General features: G+C 44.0%; 1 protein-coding gene across 1 annotated transcript in view; it reads right to left on the minus strand.

Moving 5' to 3' along the window:
* The window catches only part of CFAP61 (cilia and flagella associated protein 61), an 826,389-nt gene that overhangs the window by 273,611 nt on the left and 534,782 nt on the right, over positions 1-17,996 (minus strand). Inside the window, exon 21 of the mRNA XM_029593764.1 lies at positions 13,168-13,342. Coding sequence (XP_029449624.1) covers positions 13,168-13,342 — 175 coding nt within the window. The remainder of the gene's footprint in view (positions 1-13,167; positions 13,343-17,996) is intronic.

Below are 17,996 nucleotides of genomic sequence, written 5' to 3' on the forward strand. Positions count from 1 at the left end.
AGAGTTCCAACACAATGGACTGACCTATGATTATATATAAGGCAGAGTGATCATGGCTGTATAACACCACACAATGATGCCTATTATGATGGTCAAAATTACACAGTAGCGTCTTATAAGTGGTAGAAAATAGGAATCTGGTCATAGTTAGTAGATACCCTACACACGTTTGCCATGAATATTGGCAGTGCTGGGTGACTTAGGTAGCATTGGTAATTGCTCGATTTTGAGATTATTCTGCATTGGCTGTCCACATAACTCCTGGGCTGCTGTACTAGTCTTCAACTTAATTTACATGGAGCTGGCGAAGAGGACAAGAAAGCCCATAATTCTTATTAGCAAGTTGGAAAACTGCAGTTTCCAATCAGTTCTCTGGATACCATTGCCGAGGTTCTGTTAACTAATGGCTAATCGCAATTACATTACAAGATTGGTCAGTAGCAAGTGCCCCACTTCTGGCACATATATGTTGGTGCTTCTTGCAGATCTTATTTCTCTTTTCCTAAAGCAGGTCATTATGGCAACTGAGCATCTGTTTTTGGCCATGACTTGGCACTGATGCTGGCACATGTGTCAGGTGGCTTTCAGATAGCACACTATTTTCTACTGTGTCTGGCTTGTGGTGATGGTTTTGCATCACTGTTGCCTTTTTATTCTCCTTGCTATCCCTTCCTCATGGTTACTCTGTGTCGAATTGGCTGATGCCTGACATTGTCACATGTGATACACTAGAGTTGTTCTATTAATATCCTTGCTACCATTCCATGATCCATCGCATGATTTAAGTTTACTTCTGCTCATCAAGGCTGCATACTTTGAGCCAACGCATTGGCAATTTGGTAGCTCAGGAGATTAGGTCTTTGTGTACTTCAAAGTTTTGTGAACTCAGAGTAATCATTCATGGAGTCAGGAGGTATCCAATGATATGTCAGAGTTTCCCACATGGTCATCTTCTTTCTTCGGCTGGTCATGTATGGCAATCTGACACCAGTTATGGCTGTGATTTGCCCCTGTCAGCAGTGCATGCATTATTTGGCCTTCAAACTGCACACTGGTAGGTTCCATATACATTGGTGATGTTATGAATTCCACTGTCAGTTTTCAGCCAGTAAACTGTTTGACTTAATTTGGGGCATTGGGTCTTCATGTGCCCATTCTAAGGATGCTGGCAGTTCCAGAATGAGTTGATCTGCTACATTACCCACCCTGCCTTGGAAAGATTGCTGCATACTCTTGTGTCTTGGTGTTATGCAGGTGTTCTTGCAGATGAAGACAGTGAAAACACTTCCTCATCCATGACATCCATGACATGTTGCCTCTATTAATGTCTGGTTGTTATTCCATTATGTACATTTGTTTTTACAATTCTGTGTTCATGAACGGACCTTCATAGCACCCAAGGTATGTGAACAATTAATGTTCATAATAACCAGACTGGGTCTTGTATAATCATCAGTCCGGAAAGGGATAGAATGTCATAAAAGTATTCCATAAGGTAATAGGAATTAAATAAACTTCCCCTTCTTTGTTCTTTGTTTCTTTTTTTTTTTTTTTCCTTTTTTTCTTTTCTTCTGTTTAGCTTTATTGAACCAATGAGCAAGCCCAAGATTGCATGTCAAAGAAGCTTTTGTGATGCGCTTAGCGGAGAAATCAGGCTGCAGAGCAGGCAAAGGGACTCTGTCAGCGATTACGGCTCTGTCAGTGTCCCTCTGCCTGCATTGCAGCCTGATTTTCTCACTAAGCTTCTTTGACTTGCAATCTGCCTAAAAGTGGATGGGAAAGTATCTCTAGCATTACTTGTTGAAACAGGAAAAATTACTACTTACCTAATTTCCTTTCCTTTAGTAAGGGCAGGTCAATCCCAACAAGTGGGTTATGCACTTCTGCCAGCAGATGGCGATGGCACAAAGCTGAAGTCATGGCTATATGGTCCCACCCCAACAGTAATCTGCCAATATTCTCTGAAAAAGTCACAATGTGGGCAGTGGAAAGCCTGCGTCTGTAATCCTTATCATACCTGCAGGTAGCTCTTAGAAACAACGCACACCATTACATTTGAATAACGAGAATTTTATTAGTTTGGACAAAATAATGGCCGCAGCCCAATAAGCAATGGTAAGATTATACATTACTAAATTGAGCAATAAACATAATTGGCCATCATAAACAACACTGTAACTTGTTAAAAAACTGAACTCTTAGTGACCAGCGCTCCCCTGCCAACCTGTGCTACTGTCAGAGTTTTCTGCTGCACATGCACCCTCCTTGGCCGTAGAAGCCGGGGCTGTCGAAATTACCGGTGACCCGACCGTGGAAGTCAGGGGCATTTGGGCAGGTCAGTCCTAACAAGTGGGATGTGCCAAAGATAATCTCGAAAAGGGTGAAAGGCAGCCAGCGGTCCTGTCAATACTGCTTGCACATCCTCCCTAGCCCTATCATCCAAGTGGTAATGCTTGGAGAAGATGTATAAAGATGACTATGTTGCTGCTCGGCAAATTTCAGCAAGTGACAGCAAACCCCGAACCCTTGTAAAATGCAGTCTAATCTGTTTCAGTAAGGCAACCTCAGCAGTCACATAGGCTGCTATGACATCCTTAACTTAACGGGGTAATTGTTGCCCATGTCACTGATGCTCCCTGCTTACCTTCACCATTAAGCATAAACAGTCGATCAGATTTCCGAACAGTCTTTGATATGTCAAGTACCGCAGCAAATGACACTTGACATCCAAGGAACGCAAAAGGCGGTACTCAGCTTTATTTCTGTCCCTCTCCAAGGCAGGCAGAGCAATGGATTGATTCAAATGAAAGTCCAAAACCACTTTGAAATAAAAAAGAGGGCACAGTCGAAGTTGAATTGCTCCCAGAGTCATATGGAGAAAAGGCTCGTGACAGGAAAAAGCCTGCAGCTCAGAGATCCGACATGCCAAAGAAATTGCTACCAGAAAAACTGTCTTCAAGGTGAACAGCTACAAGGGAAGAGCATGCAGTGGTCAAAAAGTTGAACCTGCCAAAAACCAAGTTAAGGGTTGTTCAAAAGGGGCGGGACATGGGCATGGCAGAGGCCAGCCGATACAGTGGCCTTAGGTCCTGTCCTGGGGACGCATGCGCCGACAGCTGACTGGCGCGCGGAACTTACTTCATCTATTCAGATAATGCGTTGGCGCGCACATATAATAAAATTGGCGCATCTTTTAAAATACACCTATTAGGGAGTTTCTGCAGGGCTAAAGTGGTTGCAGTAAAGGACAGCATGGTATAATAGCCCAAGGAAGTATGACCGGTATGTACTAAGTCCATGGGACAATTCTAAGATTTACCAGGGGATTTGACACTGTGCAAGATGTTAATGGCCCCTACACTCAGAGGGGGAAATAGTTGTTCAGAAGGGGAAAGTGTGGAGCAAGTGAGCCATGTAGGTGCTTATATCTACTAAATTACCAGATGCCAAACTCTCAGCCACAAAATGGAGCACTCCATCTCACAAGTGTAAGGGCAGGTAAGCCCTGCCATACCAGAGGTAGTTTTGAAACTCCCATATATTGTTCCAGGGTTAGGCTATACTGAAGCCTAAGACCATCACAATAACCAGCCTGGTGGACCAGAAGGCACGCTCGCTGTTACAACCAGAATTTTCTCTGGTTGCAATAGTCTGATATCTTGGTTGCCAGAGCTTGATGGCTCTGGGTGACTTCTGTGACAGATGCCACATGCAAGGACATCATGTTCCAGCCCCAAACAATGCTGGAAAATCTCATGATGATCTATATGTGACATTTTGAAGTTACAGTGGGAACAGCAGCTGAAGCCACTGGACTTCTTTACAGATATGGGGAAGAAAATGGATGCAGTGAAATTAAACTCCACAATGGCAAAAAAAAAAAAAAAAAAAAGCCAATGAGGCCGCAAGCAGCAGTATTCCTGAGAGGAGGTAAAAAATACTTTGGAGCTGATGGCCTTTAGTGAAAAAAAAAATTAAACGTAAAAAGAGCTTTCAAAAACCTAACTAAAGATAGCTAAGAGGGGTAGAATGAGAGAATAGGACCACACAATCTGGAAAAAGTATGAGAAATTGCTAAAAATCTGCTGAAAAATGTCAGTGGTAACACTGAGGCCAGTGTAATAAGTATCACTAAAGCTGCCATGGGTTTTTTGCCCATACTTGCATGGGGTTTTGACCATGACAAAGTTCCTCATGAGAGGCTTCTAGGAAAAGTAAAAAGTCATGGGATAGGTGGCGATGTCCTTTTGTGGATTGCAAACTGGCTAAAAGACAGGAAACAGAGAGTAGGATTAAATGGGCAATTTTCTCAGTGGAAGGGAGTGAACAGTGGAGTGCCTCAGGGATCTGTATTGGGACCCTTACTTTTCAATATATTTATAAATGATCTGGAAAGAAATACGACAAGTGAGATAATCAAATTTGCAGATGACACAAAATTGTTCAGAGTAGTTAAATCACAAGCAGATTGTGACAAATTGCAGGAACACCTTGTGAGACTGGAAAATTGGGCATCCAAATGGCAGATGAAATTTAATGTGGATAAGTGCAAGGTGATGCATATAGGGAAAAATAACCCATGCTATAATTACACAATGTTGGGTTCCATATTAGGTGCTACAACCCAAGAAAGAGATCTAGGTGTCATAGTGGATAACACATTGAAATCGTCGGTGCAGTGTGCTGCGGCAGTCAAAAAAGCAAACAATGTTGGGAATTATTAGAAAAGGAATGATGAATAAAACGGAAAATGTCATAATGCCTCTGTATCGCTCCTTGGTGAGACCGCACCTTGAATACTGTGTACAATTCTGGTCGCCGCATCTCAAAAAAGATATAATTGCGATGGAGAAGGTACAGAGAAGGGCTACCAAAATGATAAGGGGAATGGAACAACTCCCCTATGAGGAAAGACTAAAGAGGTTAGGACTTTTCAGCTTGGAGAAGAGACGACTGAGGGGGGATATGATAGAGGTGTTTAAAATCATGAGAGGTCTAGAACGGGTAGATGTGAATCGGTTATTTACTCTTTCGGATAGTAGAAGGACTAGAGGGCACTCCATGAAGTTAGCATGGGGCACATTTAAAACTAATCGGAGAAAGTTCTTTTTTACTCAACGCACAATTAAACTCTGGAATTTGTTGCCAGAGAATGTGGTTCGTGCAGTTAGTATAGCTGTGTTTAAAAAAGGATTGGATAAGTTCTTGGAGGAGAAGTCCATTACCTGCTATTAAGTTCACTTAGAGAATAGCCACTGCCATTAGCAATGGTTACATGGAATAGACTTAGTTTTTGGTTACTTGCCAGGTTCTTGTGGCCTGGATTGGCCACTGTTGGAGACAGGATGCTGGGCTTGATGGACCCTTGGTCTGACCCAGTATGGCATTTTCTTATGTTCTTATGCTTTTCCCACATTAGCCTTACACAGGTATGTAATAAAGTGTTCAGTGTGGGAAAAACGTGCACCTAAACCTGCTTTAAAATGCGCCACTGGTTTAGTGGAGTGCATGCAAATGAGGCAATTAACTTTTCACCGGCTATGCAGTTAGGGCGGATTTTTTAATGCAGGTTTTTGGCTCAGAGGCAGGAGTTAAGTTAAAGTGCATGTCTGGAAACCAGTTTAGTCTGGGGTAATCATGGAATACCTTCACTTTTTACAGAAATTTGGAAAATTTTTGCAGATTGGCTGTAGAAATCTCTGCTGTATTCCAGCATCTGCTAACATCCATCGGAATAGCTGCCACATGGACGGAGACAGAACATGAAGGGGTTAGATATTGCTCTTCCCATCTTCAGTTCCACTCCTGGACCACTAATTTCTTCACTGTTTTATAAAAAGAGAAGGCTTTTGCTCTGAGAGTCACTTGCAGGTCACCACATTAATGCGGGTTTCAACATGAATTTCTGTGCAGCTTATTACATAAGGCCATGAGCATGCATTTTTGCACAGGTTTCATGTTTGCACAGATTTTTTGTGCATAGCTCATTTGCATATGTGCTCTTTATTACATCCCATGGAGGCGCCTGCTTTTGGTATGTACGTTAAAACAAATACATGCTGGCAACTAGTGCCAATTTCACTGCGGGTCATATTATATTGGCTCCACTGTAAGAAAAAACCTTCTAGCATCTCTGCAAACAAAAATAACTGAGAAGGCCCATGCATGTACAAAAGTGCTTTCTAGACTTTTCTAAGCAGCTGTGAAAAGGTTCCACATCAGTGCTGTCAGATGGCATCACCCACTTATAACATAATAAAATATTCACAAAGTAACTGATGGTACATAAAGACCAAAATAGTCCATCAAGTCTGCCCAGTAGCCATTTTCACACTTTGGATAGATGCACATACAAATTCCTACATGGAACCTGACACCTACTCCCCCTTCCCAATGTGTCTTTTATGATTGTAAGTGCTGCTGCATGCAGGTTACCCCATGATTTCTAAGAAGCACAATGTAGTCATATCACTGCTGTTTTAGGCTGTAACTATTGTAACCTTTAAAAAGGAGATAGAGCAGCTTTTAAATTAAATCGAAGGGGAATACCATCAGTCGCTTAACAGCGATTGGTTCGGCGGGAGGTATCTTCAAAGGATACTAATGAAGCATTAGAGTTAGAGCATCCCAATAGAGAGGTTCCAATAATAAGAAAAGTAGTCCAAGTGCCTATAATTAAAGATTCATCTGAGATCAAAGATTCCAATTTATCCCTGTTAACTGAAAAGCAGAATGTTAATGCAAACAAAAAACACACTTTGAAAAGTTTGTATGCTAATGCCAGAAGTCTAAGAAGTAAGATGGGAGAGTTAGAGTGTATAGCAGTGAATAATGACATATACTTAATTTATTTATTTATTTTTAATTTTTCTATACCGAAGTTCCTGTACGAATACAGATCACACCGGTTTACATAATAACAAATAACAAAGAACAACATAACAAAGAAGGCATAAAAATATGAAAAGAATTTTAACTTAATATATAGTAAGCAGAACATATCCTATCATATCAATTAACTTCTCGTAAATATATATCGGTAGAAAGCTTTGGAAAGGTGGGTGGGAAACAATGGGTGAGCCAATTACGGTAGAAAGAGAGGGGGAATAAACAGTTGGAGGTTGCAAGAAATAAGAGACTATAAAGGCTGGAATATGGAATATGGGAAGAATAGCATTAGGAGTCCAGGAAGGCTAGGCTGAATAGCCATGTTTTAAGTCTTTTTTTTGAAGGAAGATGGACACTGTTCTTGCCTGAGGTCTGGTGGTAATGTGTTCCATTGATGGGGTCCTGCTGTCGAGAGGGCCCTCTTTCTTAGGGCTGATTTTGCTTGTGGGGCAAACAGGGTGTCTTTATAGGCGCTTCTAATGGGTCTGGATGAGGTGTGAGGTGTGAATTGAATGGTGGTGTCGATGGATGTGAGGTTGTGTTTAGCTTTATGGATGATTGTGAGGACTTTGAAGAGGATCCTGAACTTGACGGGAAGCCAGTGGAGGTGCTGAAGAACGGGGGTGATATGATCTCTTTTTTTGGTGTTGGTGAGGATCCTGGCGGCTGAGTTTTGAACCATTTAAAGAGGTTTTATGGTGTTAGCTGGGAGTCCGAGCAGGAGGGAGTTGCAATAGTCCAGATTTGAAAGGATGATGGATTGCAATACCAGTCTAAAATCTTGGAGGTGAAGGAGAGGTTTTAAATTTCTGAGAACTTGTAATTTGAAGAAACAATCTTTCGCTGTGGTGTTCACAAAGTTCTTTAGGTTAAACTGATTATCTAGGATCACGCCTAGATCTCTGACGAAAGGAGATGATTTGATCGTTGAGTTGACCGAATGAGCTGGGGATGGTGATGCTGGAGATTTGTTGAGGATGTCCTTTGAGATGATAAGAATCTCGGTTTTGTCACTATTTAGGACCAGGTTGAGCGTGGCAAGTAGTTGGTTAATTTCTTGGAGGCAGGTAGTCCAGTGGTTCAATGTTTTTTGAAGAGAGTTTTTGATCGGGATGAGGATTTGGACATCGTCCGCATAGAGGTAGTGGGATAGTTTTAGCCTTGTGAGTAGGTGGCAGAGTGGTATAAGGTATATGTTGAAGAGTGTTGGAGAAAGGGAAGATCCTTTAGGGCACCTCAATTGGCATCTGAGACATGGTGGAAAGAGGATAACCAATGAAATAGTGCTATACCAGGGTACAAATTATATCGCAATGTTAGAGAAGAGCAACTTGGTGGTGGGGTGGCGCTTTATGTCCGGGATGGCAGAAAATCCAACAGGATAAAGATCCTGCAAGAGACTAAATGCACAATCAAATCTTTATGTGTAGAAATCCCTTGTGTGTTGGGGGAAGAGTATAGCGATAGAGGTATACTACCATCCACCTGGCCAAAATGATGAGACAGACAGTGAGAAGCTAAGAGAAATTAGGGAAGTTAACCAAATTGATAGTGCACTAATAATGGGAGATTTCAAGCACCCCAATATATTGACTGCGTAAGTGAAAGATCAGGACATGCTAGAGAGATAAAGTTCCTGGATGGAATAAATGACAGTTTTATGGAGCAATTGGTTCAGGAACTGATGAGAGAGGGACTAATTTTAGATCTAATTCTCAGTGGTGTACAGGATTTGGTGAGAGAGTTATTGGTGGTAGGGTGCTTGTCAATAGTGATCATAATATGATCAAATTTGAATTAATGACTGGAAGGGGGACAGTAAATAAATCCACGGTTCTAGCACTAAACTTTCAAAAGGTAAACTTTGATAAAATAAGAAAAATAGTTAAAAGAAACTGAAAGGTAAAGCTACAAAGATTAAGAGTGTGTAACAGGCTTGGAAATTGTTAAAAAATACCATCTTAGAAGCGGAGCCCAGATGTATTTCATATATTAAGAAAGGTGGAAGAAGGTCAAATGATTGCTGGCATGGCTAAGAAGTCAGGTGAAACAGGCTATTTTAGCCAAAAGATAATTATTCAATAATTGGAAGAAGACTCCATCAGAAAAAAATAGGATAAAGCATAAGCACTGGCAAGTTAAATGTAAGAATCGATAAGATTGGCTAAGAGAGATTGAAAAGAAATAGAGATTGAAAAGAAATTGGCTGCAGAGGCAAAAACTCTTAATAAAAACTTTTAAAAATATATCAGAAACAGAAGGCCTGCAAAGGAATTGGTTGGATGATCGAGGAGTTAAAGGGGCACTTAGGAAAGATAATTCCATTGCAGAAAGACTAAACAAATTCTTTGCTTTCATGTTTTCTGAAGAGGATGTTGGAGAGATACCTACTCTAGAGACGGTTTTCAAGGGTGATGTTTTCAGATGAACTGAACAAAATTATGAGGAACCTGGAAGATGTGTAGGCCAGACTGACAAACTGAAGAGTAGTAAATCACCTGGACCAGATGGTATAGACCACAGGGTTCTGAAAGAACTGAAAAATGAAATTTCAGACCTCTTTCATAGGAGTGGAGGAGTAGCCTAGTGGTTAGACCAGGGTTCAAGTCCCACTGTTGCTCCTTGTGACCTTAGGCAAGTCCCTTTACCCTCCATTGCCTCAGGTACAAACTTAAATTGTAAGTCCTCTGGGGATAGGGAAATACCTACAGTACCTGAATTTAATCCACTTTGAAGTGCTGAAAAAAGTACAAAAAGCAGAATATATAAATCAAATAATTTGTAACCTATCATTAAAATCATCCATTGAACCTAAAGACTGGAAGGTGGCCAAGGTAAAGAAACTCTTGGAAAGGGGTGGGAAGCCAGGAGTTCAGTAACTTGGGTACGACAGCAAGATTAGCATCATTATAAATGATCTTAACAGGGGAGAATAGTATAATTACAAGTGTTACAAGTAAGGAGAAGCGTATATACATAAATACTTAATATGAAGGAGCATATATACAGATGTACCTACTATGGAGGAGCATATATACAGAGATCCATAAAATACAGCAGTGCGGTAACATATCGTTGGGGGGAGGGGAGGTTGAGATACAGTCAAGCTTATGTCTGTTTGGGAGATCGTCAGGGAGAGGAGAAAATTGAGGTAAAGTCAGGTGTATGTCTGTTTGAAAAGCCAGGTTTTGAGGTTTTGTTTGAATCTTTTGGGGCATAATTCCTGGCGAAGACTTGAGGGCATTTTCTTCCATAGAGCTATTCCCGCAATGGTGATGGAGCGTTTTCTTGTGGAGACAAATTTAGTTAATTTAAGTGAAGGTGTGTGGAGTTTTGCCTGATGTTGTGTTCTGGTTGGTCTAGTCGGATTGCGGAGGATGAGTTGCTCAGAGAACCATTGCATATTCTGATTGTGAATGGATTTGTGTATGAGCAGGAGGGATTTATATTTTATTCTGGCGGATATAGGTAGCCAGTGTAGTGACTGAAGTACTGGGGTAATGTGATCATGGCGATGGGCATTGGTGAGTAAGCGGGCAGTAGCATTTTGCAACATCTGAAGGGGTTGGATAGAATTTTTGGGGAGGCCTAGGAGGATCGCATTACAATAGTCAAGCTTGGAAAGGATAGTGGCTTGAAGCACTGTGCGAAAATAGTATGGGAGGAGGAGTGATTTGAGTCTTTTTAGTGTGTGTAGTTTGAAGACGCCGTTTTTTAATGTGGAGGAGATAAACGTTTTTAGATTAAGATGGTTATCAATATTTACACCCAGGAAATATCATGTTACCCAGGTAGAGAGTCCATCAAGCTAGGTGGAGAGAACATTGCACCAATCTCATCTTTGGGTGAGTTTCCTCTCTCCGAAGGTCATCAAATCTTCACAAGAGACCACTGTTCTGTTCATACGTCTCACGTTGAATGTCAAAGTGGCCCCTAACCCCCCCCCCCCCATACACTAATACCTAAACCTCACCTCGAGTTACTAGGTGGGCCTCCCATAGGGATATAAATACCCATTTAGGGAGACAGCATTGCTGCTAATCAATCTCTCTCTCTCTCTTTCTCTCTCCCCCCCCCCCCCCAACAAACTGGTAAGCCCACTCCTCCACTTTTTCAGATTTGCATCACACCATATCGTGCTATTGCATGCGTTAACAGGTCTTTTATGGAACTATGAATCTTCATAATACTGTAATGAAGTTTATTTCTTTGCAATAACTGTAATTATTGCATGTCTGGTTAAGATGATTTTTTTTGTTCAGTTCATTTGCAGGAAACTCCCCAGGAATGTTGCTGTGCTTTCTCCCCTCTGATAATCTAATTGCAATCTATTGATGTGCACATGATTTTTTTGCCCTCTGTAAATTATCCTGCACATGACTCAAACTCACTTAAAAAGAAACACAATACAGGAGAAGTCTTATTTTTTCCCTTATAATCTCCTCTCCATTGCTCTGTATCAATGCACTTTGTAAACAGTTGACCTTTCAGTAAAATTGTACCACTTAGTAGAAATAAATGCGTAGGAATATAGTGCTAATTTTGTTACAGCATTAAGAGAGACCAAACAGCAATATAGGACTAGTCCACCAATACACCAACTCTGGGATATCTCAGTCAGCTGAGAAGATTTGACAGGTTGAATCACAGAGCTACATATAAAAAGTCGAAGACAAATATGCATAGTACAGTATGAGTAGTTGTTGCGGTCCCGGGCCGTACCCCGGTCCCTCCTCTTACCTCGGGGCCGGCCCAGAACGCTGTGGCATCGCTGGGGCCTGGTCCGGCCTGCCTGGCTCCTGCCTGCAGCGTCCCTCCTTGAGGGAGATGCCGCCGATGCGCAGCAGCTGGCTCCCGCCCCCCCCCCCCCATAGCGCGTGCACACGCAGGGGCTCAGTATTTAAAGTGGCCAGCGTGGGAAATGTAGGACAGCCCCGAGGATGACGTCAGACGCCCTCAGGGTTTAAAACCCTGCAACTAGCTTCACTCCTGGCCTTGCAACGAGGTTGACTCCTTGGAGTGTGCTAGTTGCTGTTCCTGCCTTGCTCGTCCTTCTGACTTTGGCTCATCCACTGGCTTCTGACTTTGGCTCGTCCACTGGCTTCTGACTTCAGCTCATCCTTTGGCTTTTGACTTCGGCTCATCCTCTGGCTTCTGACTTCGGCTAGTCTCCTGGTTCCCCGCTCGCTGCCTGCCTCGACTTTGGTTCGTCTCCACTTCTGCTATCAGCCGCATGCCCTGAATCCTGGTTGGTTCCTTCCTTCTGCTCTTCTTTGTCTAGATCGCTCCGTCCAGGAGGCCTTGCCTAAGTCCAAGTGGCTCGAGTCCTCACGGGCTCCTCCGGGACCTCGGGCTTCCAGTGGTGAAGTTCTGGTTGGCCTCTTGGTTCCAGCTTCTCCTCTCTTCAGCACTCCTGGACTTCTCTTCGGATACTCGCCCTCAGGAGACCATATATAAGTCCAAGCAGCCCGGGTCCTCAAGGGCTTCTCCCGGGGGGATCTCGGGTTTCCAGTGGTGAAGATTCGACTGGTCTCCTGGCTTGGACTGCCTTCCAGCTACAACCTCCATGATGGGCCTTCCCACGGTGCGCCATCATCAGTTCGAGCCGGCTCAAGGGTCCACGAATCCAACAGTAGTGTAGCCTTATATTAATGTGAATGCTATAATATAGGGGCTCATATCACGATTACATGTTCTTACACAACCAAAAGGTCAAACCAAAATGCAATTTCAAAATAAAATGAATATAACCATATTCCAATCAGTTCTTTCTTCCATGATTTTATTCCAAAATAGGACACATTTACAGGATTTTTTTCAGTTGTGAAGGACTGTAAACTAAAGATGACATTAAGTAAAAGATGATGGATTCTCAAGAAAATATCTGTCCTAATTTCACCCTCTCTTCTCTATCTAGTGCTTTTCAGTTCCTCACAATGATACATATTTTCCATATAATTGCAAAGCAAGCTTGCTAATTAAATTATTCTTTAATTAGTTAGTTAATGAGTTTAGTCATGCATGGCTCTTAGGACATTCATTTTTGCCATATAATAATTACAGATAATTAAACTACATCAAGCCTTTATTTCCTACTAAGTATGCTGGGTACCCAAAAAATGACAACATGTTGTAAATGAATCTGGAAAACAAAGCATGACAGATGAAAGATTTTGTTGGAATTAATTAGGCACTAATTATATACTAGAACTGGAAGAAGAATAAAACTCATTAAAAAAGAACAGTTTTGCAAATGTTGATGGCCAGCAGAATCCTTACCTTCTTTATTGACAAAGTTGTCTTTCAGCCAGTTCAGTGCCTTCAAGCAGTCTTTATCATCATTGAGAGTAAAGAGATTTTCAGGAACTTTGCCAGTGTATATCTGGTTAGAACAGTCTGCTATCTCTCTGTTTGTCAATAGTTTACTGATATCTGCTCCTGTGCAACAGGGGATCTTCAACATACAGTGTACAAAAATGTAAATTAGTGCACATTAATAAAGTAAATACATATAAAATTTTAGTTGTCTAATTGGTCAGTTTTCAACCAAGGTACAGTCATTCATCACAAAATGAAATAGTACTCTCTGAATATGATGCAATATTTATAAAATGCGCATTGCATACATACCCTGAAACAATGAAAAATGTTATGTTTCATTTTATACATGTGCTGAAATAAAGGTCAATAAACAAAAACATATAAAAGCAAATTTTAAAAGCCCTATGTGCGCCAAAGCCTGGATATATGTGAGTATCTTGGGCCGGTGTGCACCCCATGTATTTTACAAAGTGCCCGAGTATGTGTATATCTCCCGGTATGCGCAAAAATGGGAAAAGCAAAAAGGAGGAAGGACATGGGCGGGGTCTGGGTAGGACATGGGTGGGACATGGGCGGTCCGGGGTATGTAACATGAAATATGCACATAAGTATTTAAGTACACAAGCATGTGCCAGGGTCCCCTACCATGTAACTTTACTTCTGCTATGGATGGCGTGTAAGTAATGAAACAAAAAAATGAGGCTAGTTAGCGGGATTTTAAGTATATGTTACGCGTGCCGTCCACGGCAGACCTGTGGCACGGCCCTTTCACCTCTCTGGAGTAACTCCAGCACCTGGTTCCTGGTTCCTCGTCCCTGGCAGCGGTAGGCCGCCAGTTCCGTCCTCGGGCCTCCCCTAGTGTCTCCGGCTCAGCTACAGTCCCTGGCGTTCCCGATTCAGCCACCACTTCCATTGCTCCACGTCGGGCCTCTCCACGTGGCTCATGGAGAGACGCTGCTACTCAGTGCCGCGCCCCTCCCTAGGTGTGCACACATCACTAATGCTTAAGTAGGGCCTGCAGCAGGAAATGAGCCACGGCCCCAGATGATGACATCAGCGGAGCACCAGTATTTAAGCCCGGGCTCCGCTCCCTAGCTTTGCCTTTGCAACAGGTCTTCTCGCTTGTCGAGTACTCGTTGCCTCCTGAGAGATTCGTCTCACTCCCGTGTTCCTGTTCCTTGCTGATCCTGGTTACTGACTCCTTGCTCCTACGTTCCTGCTCTTCACCTTTCCTTGGATTGCCTACAAGGACTTTGACTCTGCTTTGCCTGACCTCGCCGTTGACTCTCTCCAAGCCCAGACCTCTGCTTCGTCTGACCATGCCACTGACTCTCTCCAAGCCCGGACCTCTGCACTGCCTGACCTCGTCATTGCCTCTCTCCAGACCCAGACCTCAGCATCATTTGACTACGCTTGACTGTCTCCGTGATCAGATCTCAGCCTTGCTTGCCACTGCTTTCAGATTGCCACCAGCCCTGACTCAAGCCTATTCCTAGAAGTTTCTTCAGCCTACTTCCTGGTCTTGGTCTATTCAGGCTTCTGCCTGCTCTTGCTCGGGTGCCCCCTGTCTGCCTTTGTTCCTTTGGCGCCCGAGTCTCCAGGACACTACCTTCTCCCTCCTTCTGTCTCTGGGCTGATCTCGATCTCCTCATTGACCACATACAGAGGCCCACCTAAGTCCAGCCAGCCCCGGCACCCAAAGCTCAACCCATGGGGAACGAGGGCTGGTATTGGTGAAGCTCCAGCTGGTCTCTGTTCATTAGGCCACTCCGCCTGCCAATGGTGGAGACCTGTAGGTCCCTACCTATGGGTTGCATCAACCCCACCTCGGAACAAGGTCCACCTCCGGCGCAACAGGTTGCAAAGGCCATGGACTCAGTGGAGCCACGTACCCTCCAGGCCATTCCCAGCCTGGCATCCAAAGTACAAGAACAGCAGCAGTTTCTCGAGGCACTAGCCTCCTCCATTGAGACGTCTCCACGCCTGGCTTGACGCCATCACCAGCAATCCGGTTCCAGTACCGGCTCCTTCTCATCCACAGCCGTCATCTTCTACACCTCGAGCCTTGTTGGCCCTACCAGCACCCCTGAGCTTCAACAGTGACTCCAAGCTCTGCAGAGGGTTCATCAACCAATGCTATATGCAGTTTGCTCTGCAGCCCTCCGTCTTCTAGGATGAATTAACTAAGGTCACCTTTATCTTGTCTCGTCTTGAAGGGAAGGCGCTGGCCTGGGCTTCTTCCCTGTGGGAGCAATCGGACTCCCTCCTAAGGGAGTTGTCTTGGTTCGTGGCTGTGTTTCGATGGATCTTTGATGATCCAGGGTGGCATGCCGCAGCAAGCACTAGTTTGTTACACCTTCGTCAAGGTCAAAGATGTCTTTTTGACTATACTATTGAATTTCGGACTTTGGCTTCTGAACTCGCTTAGCAGGAAGATTGCCTACGAGCTTTCTACCTGGATGGACTTTCCATACAGCAGATGGATGAGCTGGCTGCACAGGAGCTCCCTTCCTCTCTTGAGGACCTTATAGACTTGAAGGGCCGAATTGATCATCATCTCCAAGAGTGTCATCGGGAGAGTCGGATGCCCAAGAAGCCCTCTCGGCTTCGATCCCATTCACCACCGACCACCAGCCCTGCCTCTGGTAGGGTCTCTATTGTGGCTAAGACGGAAGAGCCCATGCAGTTGGGCCAAGGGCGGCTGACCCCAGAAGAGCACCTCTGGTGGGGACAAACCGGTCTGTGTCTGTATTGCAGAGCACCTGGCCATCTACAGACCTGCCCCGTCCTTCTGGGAAACTTCTTGGCCTAAGTTCAGTAGGAGTCCTGAACTTGGGTGCAACATCTCTGGCCCCTCAATTGTCTGTACCGGTCACCCTGATCTGGGACTACCGGTCCTTTCCAGTCCTTGCTCTGGTGGATTCCAGGGCAGGAGGTAATTTTATCCTCAAGGATGTAGTTCAACTCCTGGGTATAAAGACCCATCCTCTAAAGACCTCCTTGTGCATAGCTTCCATTTATGGGGAACCGTTACCCGGTCGAATATTCCTCACTACAGAGACAGTTCAATAATGCACTGGTGCTCTCCACACGGAAGAAATTGAATTACTAGTACTGGAGAAATCCATTCATCCGGTGGTCTTAGGACTACCCTGACTCCAACGTCACTCTCCCCAATTTGATTGGGGTTCACTTCAACAGGTGGAATGGGGTTCCACCTGCCACCAGTCCTGCCTACGTAAAGTGGTACCACACCTGTGGTTCCTCTGGCTGCCACTTCTTCAAGTATACCCGCTCCATATGAAAATTTCGAAGATGTATTCTCCAAGCAAAAAGCAGACCTTCTCCCACCTCTTCGGAGGTTTGATTGTCCCATAGCCCTCCTACCTGGGACCACGCCTCCCCGAGGGCGTACCTATCCTCTGTTTCTTCCAGAGACAAAGGCCATGACGAAGTATATTCAAGAAAACCTTGCGAAGGGATTCATCCGCCCCTCTTCGTATCCTGCCGGAGCAGGATTCTTTTTTGTGACCAAGAAAGATGGGTCTCTCAGGCCTTGTATTGATTACCACAGCCTGAATTCCATTACCCGTAAAGACAAGTACCTGCTGCCGCTGATCTCGGAACTATTCGATCGCCTGCATGGAGCATCCATATTCACCAAGTTGGATCTACGTGGGGTGTACAACTTGGAACGAATTTGTCTTGACAATATTTGGAAGACAGCTTTTAACACCAGAGACGGTCATTACAAATACCTGGTGATGCCCTTCGGTCTCTGTAACGCGCCCGCAGTTTCGCAATGAATGATAAACAAAATTTTCAGAGATTTGCTGTATACCAAGGTTGTGGCGTACCTGGATGACATCCTTGTCTTTTCTAAAAATCTGGCTACACACTGCACTGATGTCCATACCTTCCTCCAACGCCTTTGTGAGAATCACTTATTTGCGAAGTTGGTTAAGTGTTTATTTGAGAAATCCAGTCTGCCTTTCCTCAGGTACATTATTTCCCAACGAGGATTCTCTATGGACCTGTCAAGTTAAAAGGAATCCAAGACTGGCCGCAGCCCATGGGTCTTAAGGCTCTCCAGTGGTTCTTAGGATTCTCAAATTATTATTGCCATTTTTTTCCACACTGTTCAACCTTGGCTGCCCCTCTGCATTAACTCACAAGGGCCAAGACACTCAAAATTGTACACCGGAAGCCATCACAGCCTTCCACCACCTTAATGAAGCTTTCCTGACTGGGTCTTGCCTTCACCACCCTGACCCGAACCACCCCTTTCAGGTAGAAGTGGCTACCTCCGCAGCTGGGGCTGTGGCAGTCCTGAGCCAACGCACCTCTTCTGATTCACAGTCCCATGTTTATTCTACTCTTGCAAGTTCTCGTCTGCAGAATAAAATTATAGTATCAGAGATCGTGAGTTACTTGCCATCAAACTGGCCCTTGAAGAATGGTGCCCATGGTTAGAGGGCGCTCAACATAAATTCATTGTATTCACCAACCACAAGAACCTGGAACATTTGAGCCATGCCCAATGTCTCAATGCCTGTCAGGCCAGAAGGGCATTATTCTTTTCAAGGTTCAACTTTGAACTTCGTTACCGTCCAGCTGAGAAAACCCTCTTGGCAGATGCCCTATCACGCTCTTTCAAGCCTGAAGAAACTCCGGAAGAACCTAGCCATATAATAGATCCAGCTTGTATTTGCTTATCTGCCACTCACCCAGTCCCTACTGGGAAGACTGTTGTGCCCCGATGACTCTGAGAAAGAGTCCTCCATGGG

This window comes from Rhinatrema bivittatum, chromosome 3 (assembly GCF_901001135.1).
Source record: "Rhinatrema bivittatum chromosome 3, aRhiBiv1.1, whole genome shotgun sequence".
NCBI lineage: Eukaryota > Metazoa > Chordata > Amphibia > Gymnophiona > Rhinatrematidae > Rhinatrema > Rhinatrema bivittatum.